The sequence below is a fragment of the Mya arenaria genome, chromosome 13, assembly GCF_026914265.1.
Source record: "Mya arenaria isolate MELC-2E11 chromosome 13, ASM2691426v1".
NCBI lineage: Eukaryota > Metazoa > Mollusca > Bivalvia > Myida > Myidae > Mya > Mya arenaria.
In genome coordinates, this window is record NC_069134.1 from 68,040,127 (window position 1) to 68,058,055 (window position 17,929).

At 33.8% G+C, this 17,929-nt stretch overlaps 1 protein-coding gene across 3 annotated transcripts in view; it reads right to left on the reverse strand.

The window, feature by feature from the left end:
• The window catches only part of LOC128213528 (CYFIP-related Rac1 interactor B-like), a 28,113-nt gene extending 10,980 nt beyond the window's left edge, over nt 1–17,133 (reverse strand). Inside the window, exons 1-7 of one of the 3 annotated variants that reach the window (XM_052919311.1) lie at nt 16,993–17,133; nt 8,777–8,898; nt 6,320–6,441; nt 5,774–5,879; nt 3,256–3,392; nt 2,000–2,074; nt 547–669 (exon numbers count right to left, since the gene is read on the reverse strand). In XM_052919311.1, coding sequence (XP_052775271.1) covers nt 547–669; nt 2,000–2,074; nt 3,256–3,392; nt 5,774–5,879; nt 6,320–6,441; nt 8,777–8,855 — 642 coding nt within the window. In that variant the 5' untranslated portion in view covers nt 8,856–8,898; nt 16,993–17,133. Of the gene's footprint in view, nt 1–546; nt 670–1,999; nt 2,075–3,255; nt 3,393–5,773; nt 5,880–6,319; nt 6,442–8,776; nt 8,899–11,458; nt 11,874–11,997; nt 12,109–16,992 lie in introns of those variants that run through there. The other 2 variants (XM_052919312.1, XM_052919310.1) reach the window with 2 other exon arrangements.
• Nucleotides 17,134–17,929: the final 796 nt, after the last annotated feature.

Genomic DNA, 17,929 nt, shown 5'->3' on the forward strand with positions numbered 1-17,929 from the left:
TTCAGCCGCATTTTCGCATACAGCTAGCTCCCGGTTTTGTTTTTTTTTCATATCTTTTGTAAATCAAATTTAAAAAAGAAAATTAAATTGCAATTTCATTTTCATTTTTCATTTAAGTTTGAAAAATAAACACAGTGTAGATAAGTAAGATAACTAGTTGTAACGTATTTTGCTAGCTCTACCTGCTGTTTGCGAAAATGCGGCTGAAGTGGCTTTCGCTGTTTCGACAGTTAAAAATGAAAGTTAACAAATTGACCAGATCGTCCAAAGATGTTTGGAAAGTGTCATAAGCATACAAATCTTGACTCGAGGTAACGAATCTAACAATACGCGATACACACGATTTTTTACAATAGGATACGATACAGTATATCGTCACGTACCGAATCGCGATTTCACGATGCACCGATGAATCGTTACAGGCCTATTATTGAGTGCATCTTTTTTTTTTATTGAAGACATTTTTTACATATAAACTTTTTTGTGCAGTAAGCCATAAACATAATACAATGAATTAATACAAGTATGTACATGTACACATCTTACCAGTGAGACGAATGTTGATGTGGTGTCACTGAGCATTTTCAGCATGGGTGTGGCCTGGGCGTAAAACAGTGACATTCTGTTGGCTATCTCATGTGGAACACCCTCCGCAACCTCCTTTTTATCCTGCAAGCACAGCTGGTATAAATACACATGTTTCAGGTATGAACAGTTACATCCTTAGGCTTTTTCTACCACACTTGACCAGTCCACTGCTATATTTCATTATCATATATCAAATATTTGCAGATCAGTGCTTTGCCCTACAATATTTCTTAAACAATTTTCAACAAAGGGGTTACTATATGTCCATACCGTACCATTTTTTTTGTTGAAATGATATTTTTAAGAGCAAGGATACACAGTCGAAACTCGTTGGCTCGATATTCTAGAGACCGACTAAAATACTTTGGGCCTCGATAATATCGAGCCAAGTGGGATTGCTTACAGAATAGGATTTTTTTTTTCGTTACAAAGAGTCTTGTTTACCTTGGTTGTTAATTGCTACGCTATCTCCGCAAGCGAAGAGGTAGCTTACATTCGGGCTCTATGTTACCAGCGAGGAATCTGGCTTTAATTTGTCTTTTTTTCAACCAAGATGAAAGAGTATTCTGCAGAATGCTGAAGTCTTCTCCAATTTGTTTTTTAGATTTTCGTCCACTCCCAACAGCCATAATGGCCTCATACTTCTCAAGATAATATTTAGCAATAAGTGTTCTCTTTGTCCCTTTAGGCAGAAACCTTTGGGGTTGCCGATCTAGATATATATCGATAGATATATATATAGAAGATGACATCGAGCGTGGAGAAATATCAACCCTCAAGATATCAAGCCATCCGATCGAATTTTATATGTACAAAGAGTAAAAGAAAATTGGTCCTTTAATCTAGTTTGAGCCAACAAGGATATAGAGATATCCAGCCAACAAGTTTCGACTGTATGTTAAACGGGACATAAAAACAAGCTACCACTATGTTGGCATAAAGAAAAAATCAAGTAGCAAAACTCCTGTATAATTTAAAAGTTTGACACTGAGACCACATACATGTAGCCATGTTTCAACTAAAACAAGAGCTACACAATATGCACAGCAAACATATACTATATAAATATGAACTTCCTTGGTAGAAACAGTGCAACCCAGGCAAACACTGCAGAACTAGGCTTTAAGGAAATCAATATTTATATTATTACACAAAACCATTACACAAGATAACTACCATTTATTACTGTGATAACAGTGCAGGGGAAAAGTTCAAATTGATGCCAAGGTTAGTTTACCATTTTCTATATAGAGAATTTAAGGAGTAAGGAATAATTAATTTATTTAGCAAACAGCAAAACATCAAATAATCAATTTTCTACAAAAAGGTTTTAGAGCAACAAAGAAATAAACACTACCCAAATCTTCAAACTATCAGCAATGTATTTAACTATATATCCTTTACTCCTTACCGATGTCACCATTCTACGCCGGCTCTGTGTTCGTCTGTAGTAGCTAAAGTCATTCTGTATCACGGGGTTTGTCATCTGAAATACATGCAACAACTTCTACAGAACTTGGTCAGCAATATCATCATTTGTGCTTAATTTGTTTTATTTCTTTATTTTTTTAATCGTAAAAATCTCTTGTTATATGATATAAAGAGCTCAAAATAGGAAGAGAGTTTAACCGTCTTCCAGTCTTACTGTTGCTGAACCAAGGAAAAAGGAAAGAGAATCAAAGCTCTTTTCACCTTATGCAACCTACTTAGTATTTCCTCAGCCCATGTCTTGAATTTTCATTTTTGTAACTGTGGTAAATTTACAGGTTAATGCAACAAGGTACAGAGTGACATGAAATACCTTCTGGCATCTACCTCCACTACCATTGAGAGAGATAAAGCTCATTGCTTCGGGATAGTTTAAGTATGAAAGTAAATTTAAACACCGTTAATCCGTAGTCGTCGAGACCCATATAAATATTTTGGATTAACTAAATTTGGATTAACAATTTTTAGGAAATATCCGCATTCAAGCATTATTGGTGACGTAAAATATTATGTCGTTAAGATTGCACTGACGGCTATATGTTACCAACATATTGCATTTTATTGAGTGATCGTTTACATGTATGTTCAATTATTGCTTAATAGATAGCAAATGATTTGTTATTATACTTCTTTATCAAATCAGTATGCAAGTAAAACAAACAATAGCTCATGCATACATTCGCAACATAGCACAGTATATATAAAACATGTTTACGGGGCCCTTCTCCCAATTGTTTGGTAGCCGGTCGAGTGAGTAATGTGGCAATCAAATTTGCTGAGATAGACATTTCAAATGATACTTAAATTGTGTAAACCAGCCATAATATACAAACTTCATCACCCCCCAAAAAATGCTCATTATCTGACATCAATGTTACATACGCGTACTCAATGTCATTCTTTAATAAGCGCTAATTGTTATTATGCTTTATCACCTTGAACTGATGCCTGCGTGCTATTGCAGTATGATGTAAAAACTATGAGAAGACCGAGTTCTAAATAAGAATTGATAAGCAATAATTTGGAATACTGCACTTTTAATTGAACAAAGAAGAAATGAAATCAGGACCAAAAAATATATTTGAAATAGTGATAACTTCAGATAAACGGTATTCAGATTAATGGTGTTTGTATATAACCCTTCCTTATACTTGTACATGATATCACAGCACAGCCTACCTTCAAATCATCAAACTTGAGAACGAAGTCAAGAATCTCAGCAAACTGTTTGAAGAGGGCCTGCTGTCCCTCAAGATGCTCTTTGGCTGTCATATCTTTGGAGCACAGTGCATCCAGCAGAAGAGGAACATTGATCTCTGTAATATGGTAAAGTGGATTTAATGGTATTTGTAAGAGGCGGTAGAGGGGGTGGGGAGGGGGTGGGGGAGCTGTTTGGTTGTCATATCTTTGGAGCACAGGGCATCTAGCAGTAGGGGAACATTGATATCTGTAATATGGTAAAGTTGATTTAATGGTATATATAAGAGTTAGGAGAGAGGGTGGGGGAGCTGTTTGGCTGTCATGTCTTTGGAGCACAGGGCATCCAGCAGAAGAGGAGCATTGATCTCTGTAATATGGTAAAGTGGAGTAAATGGTATTTGTAAGAGGCGGTAGAGGGGGTGGGGGGGGGGGAGCTGTTTGGTTGTCATGTCTTTGAAGCACAGTGCATCCAGCAGTAGGGGTACATTGATCTCTGTAATATGGTAAAGATAATGGTAATTATAAGTGTCCTTGGAGCACAGCAACTGTTCTTTCTAATATTATAAATGGTTTTAATGATAATTAAGTGGTGAGAGGAGTGCTGTTAGGCATTCAATCATTCATCGTCAACGCCATTTCAGAACTGTATAATATAGTTTTCGCTACATTTTGAAATTTAAAGAGCGTCTAACCTTGAGGCAATTTAGGACTGTCTAGGTGAAGATTAACTATAGCTATGTCTGCTACATCAGACAAGGAATATATGTTGACAATGCGAAAGAAACAAATTTGAGGGTAAATAAATTGATAAAAAACATTCCTTATATCTTCATAAAACAAGAGAACTGCCAGGGGGTGACAACGCTCGTCTGTCAATTTTTTTTTATAAAGCGACACAATTTGACAAATATACCAGCCAGCGTTATCAGCATCAATATACATGGAGGATAATTGTTTGTTTCAGCATCAGAAAGCAGTATATTCAAAAGAATGAGCACTGAAAACTGTTTCTTCTTTTGGTGTTTACAAGTTGAAATCTATTGTAATCTTACACTGATAAAAATATTTTTTCTCATTATTTCACGCTTATAATTATAATTCATCAACAAGAGGTGTCACAGATATAGCGCAACAAACTATTACATTGCTTTTAAGTTTAAAGATTGCAAAGTATTAGTAACAAATGCATAGATCACTGTCAAATTAGATTTAATGCAAAACCTTCAACAGAATTTCTCAGTCAAATGATTAAGGGGCAAAATTTGCATTATATGCACGATAGAGTTATCATACTTAATTGATTCAAGTTTCAATGCAATACATCAAGTAGTTAATGAGTTATGGACTTTATGTGCCAACGTGAAAAACCTTAACCAGAATTTCTATGTTGATTAATAAAGGGCATTTATGTGCATTATAAAGTTATCTAACTTGGTCATGTTAGTAGGTTAGATAGTTGGGAACACATGTCTTTTCAATGCAATACATGATGTACTTGCTGAGATATTGACTTAAATGTGGTTACATGCAAAACCTTACCAAAAACTTCTAACTTGAGTAATAAAGGGCCATGATTAGCATTATATGTTAGGTAGAGTTATCTTAATTGGTCATTCAAGAAGGTTACATGGTTGAGTGCCACCATATGAAATCTCAAATGAATACATCAATAAATTGCTGAGATATTGACCTATGTGTGCTAACATGGTAGAAACTCTAAGTTGAATAATAAAGGCCCATTATTTACATTATATTCAAAGGTGTGCTAACATGGTAGAAACTCTAAGTTGAATAATAAAGGCCCATTATTTACATTATATTCAAAGGTGTGCTAACATGGTAGAAACTCTAAGTTGAATAATAAAGGCCCATTATTTACATTATATTCAAAGGTATGCTAACATGGTAGAAACTCTAAGTTGAATAATAAAGGCCCATTATTTACATTATATTCAAAGGTGTGCTAACATGGTAGAAACTCTAAGTTGAATAATAAAGGCCCATTATTTACATTATATTCAAAGGTGTGCTAACATGGTAGAAACTCTAAGTTGAATAATAAAGGCCCATTATTTACATTATATTCAAAGGTGTGCTAACATGGTAGAAACTCTAAGTTGAATAATAAAGGCCCATTATTTACATTATATTCAAAGGTGTGCTAACATGGTAGAAACTCTAAGTTGAATAATAAAGGCCCATTATTTACATTATATTCAAAGGTGTGCTAACATGGTAGAAACTCTAAGTTGAATAATAAAGGCCCATTATTTACATTATATTCAAAGGTGTTATCTACCTTCAATAATAAAGTAGATTGGATAGTTGGGAATACATATCTAAAATTTCAATGCAAACTGAATATATAAAAAAATAAACAAATGTGAGCCCACATGAGAAAGTAGACCCCTTCAACACCCTTCAAAAAAACAAACATAACACATGAGTTAAAACTACTGGTGGTAATACTTCAACACCTACTAGCACCTAACCTTACCGAGCATGAGTGAGAATTCATAGTATTTCTTGAGTTCCTCTACTAGAGGCTGCACGTCTGTCCAGGCCCTATCCTGCATGCCATCATCCCGGGGGTTCTGTATTGCCTGGAGAATATAAACACATGTTGATTATGTTCACATTACTTCTTATAATCTCTTTTCAAGGTCAAAGTCATTGTTTTCATTATTAAAGCTAAACATTAACATTGAAATACTTCTTTCGTATCCTAGGGACCCAAAAACTTATCAATTCCAATATTGTCTATCATGAAGCTAAAATGAGAAGTCCCTCAGTGATACACATAAGCCAATAGTTTACTAGCAAATTTCAACATCCCAGGTTAGCCAGTAATGTGTTTTGTTTTATTTTTAACAAGCCTGACAATCATTTAATAATTGCTGGGCATGCAAGCTTGTGCGAGTGATGTCCACTGCCCATGTCTATTTCCTAAGCTGTTCTAGGACCTTCTGAGATCCATGCACAACAACCTGAATACCCTTGACTAGTCACAACCACTTCCAGGTGTGTAAACAACTATACGTACATTTCTTATGACCTCTGCAGCCCCTGTGTATTTCTTGAGTCGGTCTAAGATCTTCTGCGCTTCATCCAGCACCACCTGTATCTTATCGTATACACTTAATTCACTCTCTGTCGGCTGGCAATCTGCAGAAGAACGACCAGTAATCTTGTTGAAGGTCTTCAAAGATATCTTTCAATGATACTTAAAGAATCACTTGAGAAAAAAAGTATTGTGTGCTGCCTAGTGATTATCGGTTTAATGTTTCGGCATCCATATAAGATATAAACAAATAACAATCACAAAAGATTAAGTCTTCAGTCAAAGAGCAAGTTCTTCATCTTATAATAGAACAGCAAGTGTTTGATACATTGTGACTTTGATAAATCCTCGAATTTGATGAACTAGCTGGAGTGTAATTCTACTCTTACACAAAATAACAATTTACATCACCCACAAATCATACTGCAACATTCATACTGTTGCTGTGTTTATATGCGGATTTTTGCCCATGGAGCAAATTTGCCCACAAGCACAAAATCACCCTGATGGGAAAATTTGCCCTTTGTTTTTTATGGAGGTATTTATATGGCAATTATTGAGAGGAATGAATATCTGCGTTAAAATGCTTTTTGTTTGTTCTAAAATGTATATTAAAAATAACGATGAAGTTTCTATACCAAGTGTATGATTAACATATTGGTAATTAATACTACTCTTTATGATTCAGTTAAGGATATTATGTTGCAGTAATTTCGGGAAATTAAACAGGAAAACTATGGGGGGGGGGGGGGTTAAAAAAATGTGATACTGTCAGGAAACATTTAAGCTTTATGTTTTCATGTGTGTTTCACTCTAAAAACAAATTAAGGATTTGTTTAAAAACATTAACTTCCAAAGTATCCACTTAAATAGGGAGTGTGACTGATGATTTAAATGTATTTAAAAGGTTTAGGAAACTATTGAGATAGCATAATTATAAATCACAAAAAAAAGACTAAATAGCCAAACTTGAAAACAAAATACTGAAATCGGAAATAAACATGGTATTTCAAACATTTCAGCACTTTCAATTTCATATGACATGAAATAATATGACCCCACCCCCAACATTGGAGCAGATTTGCCTTTGATAGTTAATTCACCAAGTAGATATTTGCGTATTTATGTACATATTTGCCATCATCGATTTCATAAAAACTGATCCTTGTTCAATAGTAAAAAGAAAGTTGCCTTCTCTTGCAGAATAGTTCTAAAGTGTAATTGCTTTTTAAAAACATCTAGATCATTGGGCATATATTAACTATCACTAACTCTACATTTCCAGCCTAATTGAACATGACATCAAGCTTATTAGGACTATGTTTAGGTCTAGTAAATTGTAAAAGTACCATTTTAAGTTACCGTAAATGACTGGGTATTAGACACACTTTTTTCCCTCAGAATTTGATGTAAAAAAATGCCTGCGTATAATACCCAGTAACAATTTTTTGAACTTTGTTTCTGAGGTCGATTTCAAGCCGAGAGTTTGTTTAGTTTTATGTAGAAAGCAATGTTACTCCCGTCATTTTGATTGAGTATATATACGGGTTAAAACGGCAGTTGACGATCGGGATACGGTATATCGTAAGACGTTAATAATTTAAACAAAAATATTTTTCGATTAAAGTTATTCAATATTATTTTGAACAATAAATTGAATTGAACAATATTTAAACATGCATATAAAAAGCAAAGTTTCGCACTGTCAAAATATTTTTTGTCAGTTGAATGACAAGGTGTGAAAAACTCACATTGCCTTTTGTTCTGTTTAACATTACAATGCTACAAATTGATGCGATAATAGTCTTGTTTTTTTCACACATTTTCGCGAACTTTATTCTTTTCTTAAGGTGTTGACATTTTGAGAACAAATCAGTACAATATAAGGTTTATGCATAACTTAACTTCATTCTCGACATCGTTTACGATATACTGTCAAAAAGAAATCTTACATATTTTCATAAAAGGCACCTTTCAGTGCTATCCAGAAACAAATGGTCACAAACAATTCTTTTAAGTGCCTTTCCAAACATAAAACAAATCAAAATGAAACACATTTTGCATAATCATTGTATGGTTTTAAAGATAACCATCGCCATTTTCACGAAAAAAATATTTTTCGTCACTGTCAACAAACATGGTGGCCGAAATGGACAGACGTTTTGACATATTTTCTATGCGTCCTTTAACCCAAAACATAGATTAAACGTTTTGTTCTCAGATCTTTCACGGATTTTTTTGTCTGGGTCCAATACCCCCTATCGTCTTATACCCAGTCATTTACAGTAATAATGTCATTTATTTATAAGGCATTAATCGATTTTCATAAATTGTAATTGATTTTTGCTGACTTTGGAGGCAAATGATTGATGTTTGACAATAATTGATCATCGTTTAATTCCAAATATCTAGTATATAAAATATAAGAAAATTCCGTACTTTCAAAGTCCACGAAGACGTTGTAAAAGTCATCTCTATTGGCATCCTTACTGGAGAGTATTTTAAGGAGATTTCCCATCCCGGGATCCCAGACCTAGTCTACCTCACAACTCACGTACAGTCTGAAAAACATGGGAGATCTTCATTATTATATCATAATTACAAGTTTGCAACATCATGAGATTTTGCAAAAAAGTTATACTGACATTTTATTTGTTTTGTATATTTACATTATTTTTTTCTGAGTACAAAATTGAAAAAAGAATTTAAAACTGAGGCATTCTACCTTGCAAAAATCTCCCATAATGCCACGTTTATCAAGACATAATGATTCCATACCTTCAAGACTTTCAAGAGCTCAAAGGCATGGGGATGTCAACGGCTCTTCTAGTTTACTCAGTTGTCTAAGGGAACCTAACCACAAATGGTACTCAAAATTTCAAGCAAAGAGATTGGAGTTTATACACATATGTGTAATAATGTGTATGCAACAGATTGCACAAATTGCTCTGTGTACCTGTTGTGGTTCGAACTGACAACCTTTTGCTCTGCATGTGGACACTCTTCCGCGTAGCTATAAAAGCTAGCTCTACAGTGAGACAGTATAATTAAGTGCCACCATATTCATATTGTATACCTGGTTACACATTCCCCCTCTATTTTGAAATTCATCCACTAATTTCAGAGACTTAATTTGAAGTGACCTTGAGGCTTACATGTATCATGCAACATGAGGCCCCACATTGGGCGCCAAATGTAACAGACTGCACAAAGTCCTCTATGCAGCTGTCTGGGTTCGAACCCATGACCTCTCACTCTACAGGTGGACAGACACTCTACTGTGTCCCTATAAAAGCTACATGTAGCTCTATAGTAAGACAGTATAAAGGCTGCCATATACATATTGTATACATGGTTACATGTATATAATGTGTTTTGTCACCAACATGTTTATAAATACCATGTGAATGGTTTTGTCAAAATCTACATGTTCATCAAGCTTGCTGCGAGTGTCTTAAATGTCTTTCAAGATATTGCCAACGAAAAAGTTTTCATATGATTATGTGTCTGCAACTACACAAAAAATACACCTTGGCTGCAATTCATCAAACAGGCAAAATTTAAGGAACCTTTATAAAGTTAATAGATGACATGAAGTAAACTCTTAATAAATAAGAATGGGCGGAGTGAGCGTAGGAAGCCAGCCCTTTTTAATCATTAAGAAATTATTTCAGGTCATCTTACTGACTTAGAGTACAACCTTTTTGGCTTATACATTGACAACCCAAAATCTGCCGCAGGGATTGTGTATCGGATGAGTGGCAGTTGGCGAACATTTAAACATCCGCAAAAGTGAAATTCTTAATATTAAGTCTAGTCCTTAATGATTGCCTATCTAAATTTTCATTGGCTTAACATTTAGGTTGTATTCTAAATAACTCGAAACCACAGGTTAAAACCCTATCACCCAAAGTTTCCTTATGGGTCTCAAGTAATTCTGAAACTGTGTTTAATCTAAGAATTCATACTTTCCTTTGTTCAGTGGGAAAAAAGAGAAGTGTAAGGCCAAATAAAAGCTGTTTGGTAAAACAAATCTCATTTTAGAAGGCTTAGAAAGATCTCTTTATAAACACTCAACAGTGTTTTATTTACTTATTCAAAATTCAGACATGCAATACATGTATACTCCATGCGAATATCACATGACAACATAATTTAAACTGACAGGTCTACATGTATATGTCAAGAAGAGATTTCAACACATCGGTATTCTTACTGGTTGTTTTCATATAATGTATGTCCTTGAAAATGTACTTCACAATGTACACACAATGTACAAAGTATATATACTTTTGATGGGACAATTTATTATCACAAAAGAATCATGATAGGTCAGAAATGTTTCTTCTCTTTACAACATTAATCATAAGTACTGACAGTGTTAGAAACTAAGTGTTTTGTTCAGGAGTCCATTGGCCTATCTACTAACAAATGTTACAAGTCGGAGTCAAAATCAATGAGACCCGCTCATTCAGAAAACTTCCTTGTCAAAGATAAAAGAGAAGTATTTAAGACTATACATCTAGTTAGCTTCAATACATGTTTGAAAGCTTTCAGAAGCACACAAGAATATTCATATATTGAAAATAGCATGAAATTTTACAGACCCCTTTTGCAAGACTCCCTAACTCTAAAACACAGGAATCCGGTGCAAAGTTTGGTAGTGTCTGACTCCCGTTTACATGTCAAACCCTGCCTCATTAAACCATACAATCCATTCAAAGCTGCAACCTCACAGATTGAACGTTTTGACAACTTTTTATATTTTTTGTCTTGGAACGAGCCAATTTTTGCGAAAATCCATGGAAACCAGTAATAAAAAACTGCTGACAAAAATTAGATCGCTGATTTTAATATTTAAGTTCAAAAATTGATGTTTTATGCATTTTTCTAAAACCGATAATAAGGTTTAAGCCATAAAACATTTATTTGCGAACAGAAATATGAAAATCTACGATCTGATTTTTTATCAGCAATCTTATATCACTGGTTTGCAGATATTTACTCAAACATTTGCTCTTTCCAAGACAAAAAAATAAAAAAAACATTCTAAAAATGGTATATCTGGGAGAGTGCAGCTTTAATATCACAAAAAGGAAACAATGGAGAAAGAAATTTTACCTGATAAGAACAATTCCTTAAAGCAATGAAAGTCAATGCATTTAAATATATCCACAGCGTTGAGCAATAAAGAACATCACAAGTTCACAACATTAATTATATTATGAAACTAACAGTCCTTGAAATGTTCAAATTATTCATGCTGCTTTACTAAAATTTAACCAAACCGTGTGCTCTTTCTTAAGTTTTTAAATTCCCCATCTAAACCTTTTATCAGATTAACTGACGAAAAATATGTTCCTTTATTTCCTTATATGGTCATGTAATTCTTCCTCATTCTAAGTATAGATATTTTTGTTTATTTCTAATTTCTTCTATGTGTATGGTACATGAAGAGTATCTAATTATAATCTTCAAAGAAAACCAACATATTCAATGTCATTTCTCACTAATATACACAGTCATGTCCATGAATTTAATGTAAGAAAATCAATGCAACTTTTAAATAGCAAAAAAAGAAGTTAACAAATGATTAAAAATAGATATATTATTACAAAGAATTAAGAAAATAAAGCATTAAAATACTTCCAACTGCCCACCTTGAACTTGATATGAGTTTTTCAAAATAATATTTGTAATATTAGACCCTTTTTTTCTGCTGATATTTCAAAATGAACACTTCTATTCATGTCAATGAGTACCACTAACTTGGCTAACATTAGAAGGAAGTAAAATTCAAACTTCCAAACACAACAAGCCGATGATAAAAGCTTGAATAATGACTCACAAACATATTACAATCATATGTAGTCAATGTAAACATCACTTGAAAAACAAGAAGTAAAATTAAACAAGGAAAAGTACTGCAAAAATATAACCTGAACCATGCAAAAACTATCAAAATCTTCGCAGAAATGCAACTAAATGTATACATGTACGTTTAGAACTATATAGATCCAATTACTCTTTAAAATCCTCAGCGCAAAAACAAATACATATGTACGCTATAGGATTATAGCTATTCACATCAAATGCAATTGATTTTTTCTTAGCAGAATAGAAACCATAATTATCTTCAAATACCAGAAAAAAAACATCAAAGTTGGAGATAATCCCTTATGACAAGCGAAATAGCAGTATTTCCTCATAGAAAAGGAATAAAACTCCCAAAAGCAACAATAAACTATACTCAAAAAATTCCACCACTCCGTGTGTAATAGAAATTTCAAATAAAATGAACAATATAGACAATGAAATGTAGAAAACAGAATCTTATTGTCTACTTACATCAAAGGAACCAGGATACTCACATACAATATTCATTTAGTGAATCCACTTATCTGTGGACCAATAAGAACAGAGTATTATCCAATTTGTGTCTGTTTATTTTCCATAGAACACTAAATCTTGCTCCCCGACTATATTTCAAAATGTGCTTTCGGTGCTAATATACATGAAGTAGCATGTATATTTTGTGGACCTTTAAAGGCATTGTTTTTTCATCTGGTCAGCATGCGCAAACATGTAGAATGTTCTTACCACATTACACTCATTCAAAGTAATGTTTTAATTATTTTTTCAGTAATTGTTAGAAATAAGTAAATGTTATAGACAGCATAATAGGGTATTGGTAATACAGTCCACTAAATGACTGATACACTGTAGATGGATAATTCATATCATTATTAAGGGCCTAGGATCCAGGAAAAGACCCCCTAAACTTCTGATCCTATATGTATGAAATTATAGTATATATGTATTGTAGTAATCAACAAGATCCCTCCAATTTTCCGCTGAAAATGTGCATAACTCAAGCAATAATAAGACAGAGGTACTGGTCTTGCTATACATGTGTGTTTTATCTAGAACAGTTTTTGAGCTACGGAGCTACAGCCAGGGCTAAAGTTTGGCCTCAAGATAAAGAAGCATTGATCTGGAGGACAACAAGGTTTTTATCAAATTACCTAGTTTTCTTCCTAAAACAGAAAGCCTAAACATTAAACAAACCCTGAGATAAATACCTGTTATCTTGTTACAATGTTTTAGCCTCGTAAGAAACTTCAAACGTTTTGTGATTGCTACAAAATCTAACTTGACTTATGGATATTTGGACCACATTGAGTTTTCTTGACAGTTTTTTAGATATGGCCCAGATTTGCACTACAGTGATGCCAACAGCAACCAGACAAGACAAAGGCTGTCACCGATTTCATTGAAAAACAACCAATTTCTTTCCTTCGAAAATCTACAAGACCAAGGCTGTCATTGATTTCTTTTCTTTGATAAGCAAAAGAACCAGGCTGTCACCGTTTTCTTTTCTTCGAATAACATCTTAAAATGATAATAACTTTTTTACTATAAAAGTTTTTGCCAATTATTGGTAATTAAGTAAACAAGAGAACCAAGTTGGCCCTATACTGCTCACCTGACTGGACAAAGGGTTCTAACGTTATTGATCAGACAACATATTAGACGCCAACCGCCAAAACATATAAAAACAATAATTCTTATAATATATAAGTTGGATTTATATACCTTGTCACAAAAGAGCATAATGTTACTGTGAAGAAATTCATGAAGTTTGAAGTTGATATCTTCAACGATTGTAAAACAAAATAATTATAAAAATAAAATAAAATTGATAAAAGGGTCACCTAAGGAACATTTTTGTGATAATGTTTTGAAATCAGGCCAATGGTTTCTGAGAATAATATTTCAAAGTTGTTTTTCAAAGGACCATCCAAGGAACATTCTTGCCAAGTTTGGTTGTCCCATTATTTTTTTATACCAACTGACAATAAAAACGGTAGGATCGGCGCCTATTTCGTAGGTAGGGTCAGGTAACCCGAACCAAATGTATTTTGTATTTAGGCCTCAGAAAAAAAATGTCAGAAGCCTAATACTATAGAAAGGACAGAGGCATTTTTAAACTGAATTCTGGGGTCAAAAAATGCATCTCATACACAGTATGATATGATAGTTGATTTATCAAGATATCTTTTTGTTAAACAATCAACATAGCTTACTGCCAATGACTTTCAAACCAGTTGATTTACAAATATATTTTATAAGAGCCCCTCAAAGCATGCCACAGTTATGATGGTCCTTGACGATTATGAGTCCTGTTGATGAAAAAGTGATATGTTCCTATCTTTTTTAATCAGCATCTGCAAATCCATTGTCTGAAACCTCTATGAGGCAGCAAAAGCATACAAGCTGCTTCTCCATTATCCTGTGGTATACTGGTCTTGAAAATGCAGATTTAAATGAAAAGCTGTGGAGATTTAACGGTACTTAGCCACAAAAGGTTAGTGCTGAAAACTAAATTGTTATACAGTGCAGCCAAGAAAACACAGACTGTTCCGGTGTTCTATTGTAAAACTGCTCTGCAAATCTTAAAAGTAACCTTGTTCTGGCTTCCATGTTTATAAAATCTAAATCTTGATATTGATGGGGGGTTTTCTATAACACTTATACAGGGAACCTGTCAACAGCTATTAGAATGTCAGCCATTTCTATGTGTCGATTTGCTGCAGTAAATTTTGTCTCTTGTTGAAACAAATGTAGATTATTTGAAGAACTGTGTAAAGAACCTTAAAAATTTTGCCTAATGTTGATCGATAATGGTCTATGTGCTTTGTTGACTTTTGTTAAGGTCCTTAAAATAATAACTACACAAACCACTCATTTAATGGCTGAACTCATATCTATATGAACTGAAGGAACTATGAATATACAGAGAAGATAGTGATTTAATAGCTTTAGCCTGTGTGTATCATCTATCGGTGTACTAAGACTTCCGTTGCTTACTGTTAAATCGAAGTTCATATAAATGTATAATTTTTAATACATATATGTTGAGGATTTAATTATCTTTCAAATTATGTGGCCATAAAGAGTATTTCTATAGTATATGTCCGACACCTGACCTATTTGTTGACATAGGTGTCGGCCATTTTGTTTTGTGACGTATGTACAATCAATCGGTGTATATGATACTTTCAGTAGATAACAATACCAAACATGGAGGTAACGTGACCGCGAATATGCACATTGTCAGGGTTCGAATTTAACTTTGAGGAGCACTCGCAAAATTTTGCGAGTGCATTTTGAGGCAACTCGCAAAATGACAAATCAACTTGCAATTTTTTTATTTGCTTTATTCCCTTATAATATTGTCTAATTAAAGTAGAAATTAGCACCTAAGACATATTATGAATATTAAAAAGTATCAATCTTGAGTGACTCGACTACTAGAACTTGTTGATGGCTTATTCTATTTGGGGGGGGGGGGGGGGGGGTATGGAAAGACTGTCTGATGCTGGCAGCTTTTTGATAACAAAGCTGTCCAATAATTTGACATTGTTTACTTTGACAGTTGGGCGGAAATATATTCAAAGGATGATGGGGTTTTCATATAGTGCGCAAAAGCGCTAAATTTAGCCAATGACTGAGCTAGGTGATTACGTCATTCGTATTTACTTTGTATTATGCACGCCTCGGAGCATCCCGGAAAGATTCGAGATAGACTCGGCCTTTTCCGTATTTGTTCTATTTTTGAAAACCTACTAGAGCGTGACTCCGTACTGTCTTCTTTATACCGGTAGTGTAAACATGCCACTTATAGGCTGTTTACACTCGACTACATAGCGGAATTAAGTTCATGTTTATTCTACTTTCCTTTTAACATTTTGTGGTCTAGAAAAAGCCACTCGCAGAATTTTGCGAGCTTGAATAAAAGTCACTCGCAATTTCCAAATGTCGCTCGCATTTTGCGAGTATGCGAGTCTAAATTCGAACCCTGATTGTTAAGAAGCACCTGTCAGTGACGTCATCAGCTATATAAATAGATGAAATCGGGAAAATCTGATCTGGGTTTTGCGAGATTCTAGCAATAGCAATGGCTTACATTTAGAAAGTTGAATTAGAATAAAGAAAAAAAATGTAATTACGTATATGTTTTAATTTCTGGGGAATTCTTACGCGTAGAAACGACATGGTCTTAAAATGTTTGTAGCTGACAGTTCTCTCGAATGAATATAAACAATCCGAAGTGCAGGTACCCGTTCAGGTGATCGTTATTCGGCATGTTTCGGATTACATCGATAGACGGTATACACCGATAGATGATACATTGAGTATACCTGGAAGAGGAGTGCTACAAAGAAAAAGGAAGGAAAATGCGCAACAACACTAATCTAGACTTTTCCATACAGCAAACAGGTTTGGTCAGAACCAATATAAACTGTTGTTGAGATGAAATGGATTCAAATGAGCTAATTTGATAAGTATGACCCATATAAGGAAATTTATTACTTTTGAATTAAAGCCGATAGTGATCAGCTGACATTGCTGATGTAAGAAAATGGATCTTTATAGTTGCCATTCTAGATTGCTTATGTTTCAAGACGTTTAGGTTCTTTAGCAACATGAGATAACTGAACTTCGAATATTGGTAATGTCAGATAACGGAGATATATCATCTCACTTCCGGGTCAATTGCCATTAAATTTCTGCAGAACTTTCAAAGTTGTATGCTTCTTAAATAGTATTCCGACAGAAAATAAAGCAAGATACAATATGAATATACGCACCAATAAAAAAATAATCGAAAATTTGAATATTTTTACAAAATATTCGCCTTTCAAGTGTCAATTGATGAATGCGCAGCAGTCAATACTTTCATTTAGTCTCTACCATTCGGAGCTCCTCGGCCATTTTTTTCAAAAACAACCGAGCGTTTCCGAATGAGTCTCTACAAGACCCAACGAAATAATATATTTATGAACGTCCAGACACTAAAATTACCAAACAACTTATTTTTCAGCTTATATTCAGAGCTATCTCGCCTTGCAAATCTAAAAGCATCTCAACAGCACATCGTTAAGTTTGACCATTTTGTAACATTTTTTATATATTGTTATAACAGTGATACTATTGTTTGAGGATATCTGCGTACTGAAAAATTTGCTAAATTAATTATTGCTTAAAGCTGCACTCTCAGATTTACAGTTTTGACAACTTTCTATTATTTTTTATGTCTTGGAATGAGCCAATATTTGCGTAAATATCAGCAAACCAGTGATATAAGACTGCTGACAAAAGATCAGATCGCAGATTTTCATATTTACGTTCGAAAATCAATGTTTTATGACTAAAGGCTTACTAACGGTTCAAGAAAATGCATAAAACATCAATTTTTGAACAACAGCAGACTTATATCACTGGTTTCCAAGCATTTTTGCATAAACTGGCTCGTTCTAGGATAAAAAAAAATTATAAAAAAATCCCAAAACGTAAAATCTCTGAGAGAGCGCTACTATCATATACAACCAGACAAATGACACCGTATGATTGATGCAAAAATCATATGTTAAAAAGATGGTCGCTGATAAAACGCTGAAATTCTCAGTTATTTAAGATTTCAATTTAACTCTGATACCGAAGGATATTCTTTCACAACGTTTGACAATGTTTATAATTAATTTAATTGTCACGGACTATAAAAATGGTCTGTAAAAATGTTAATTT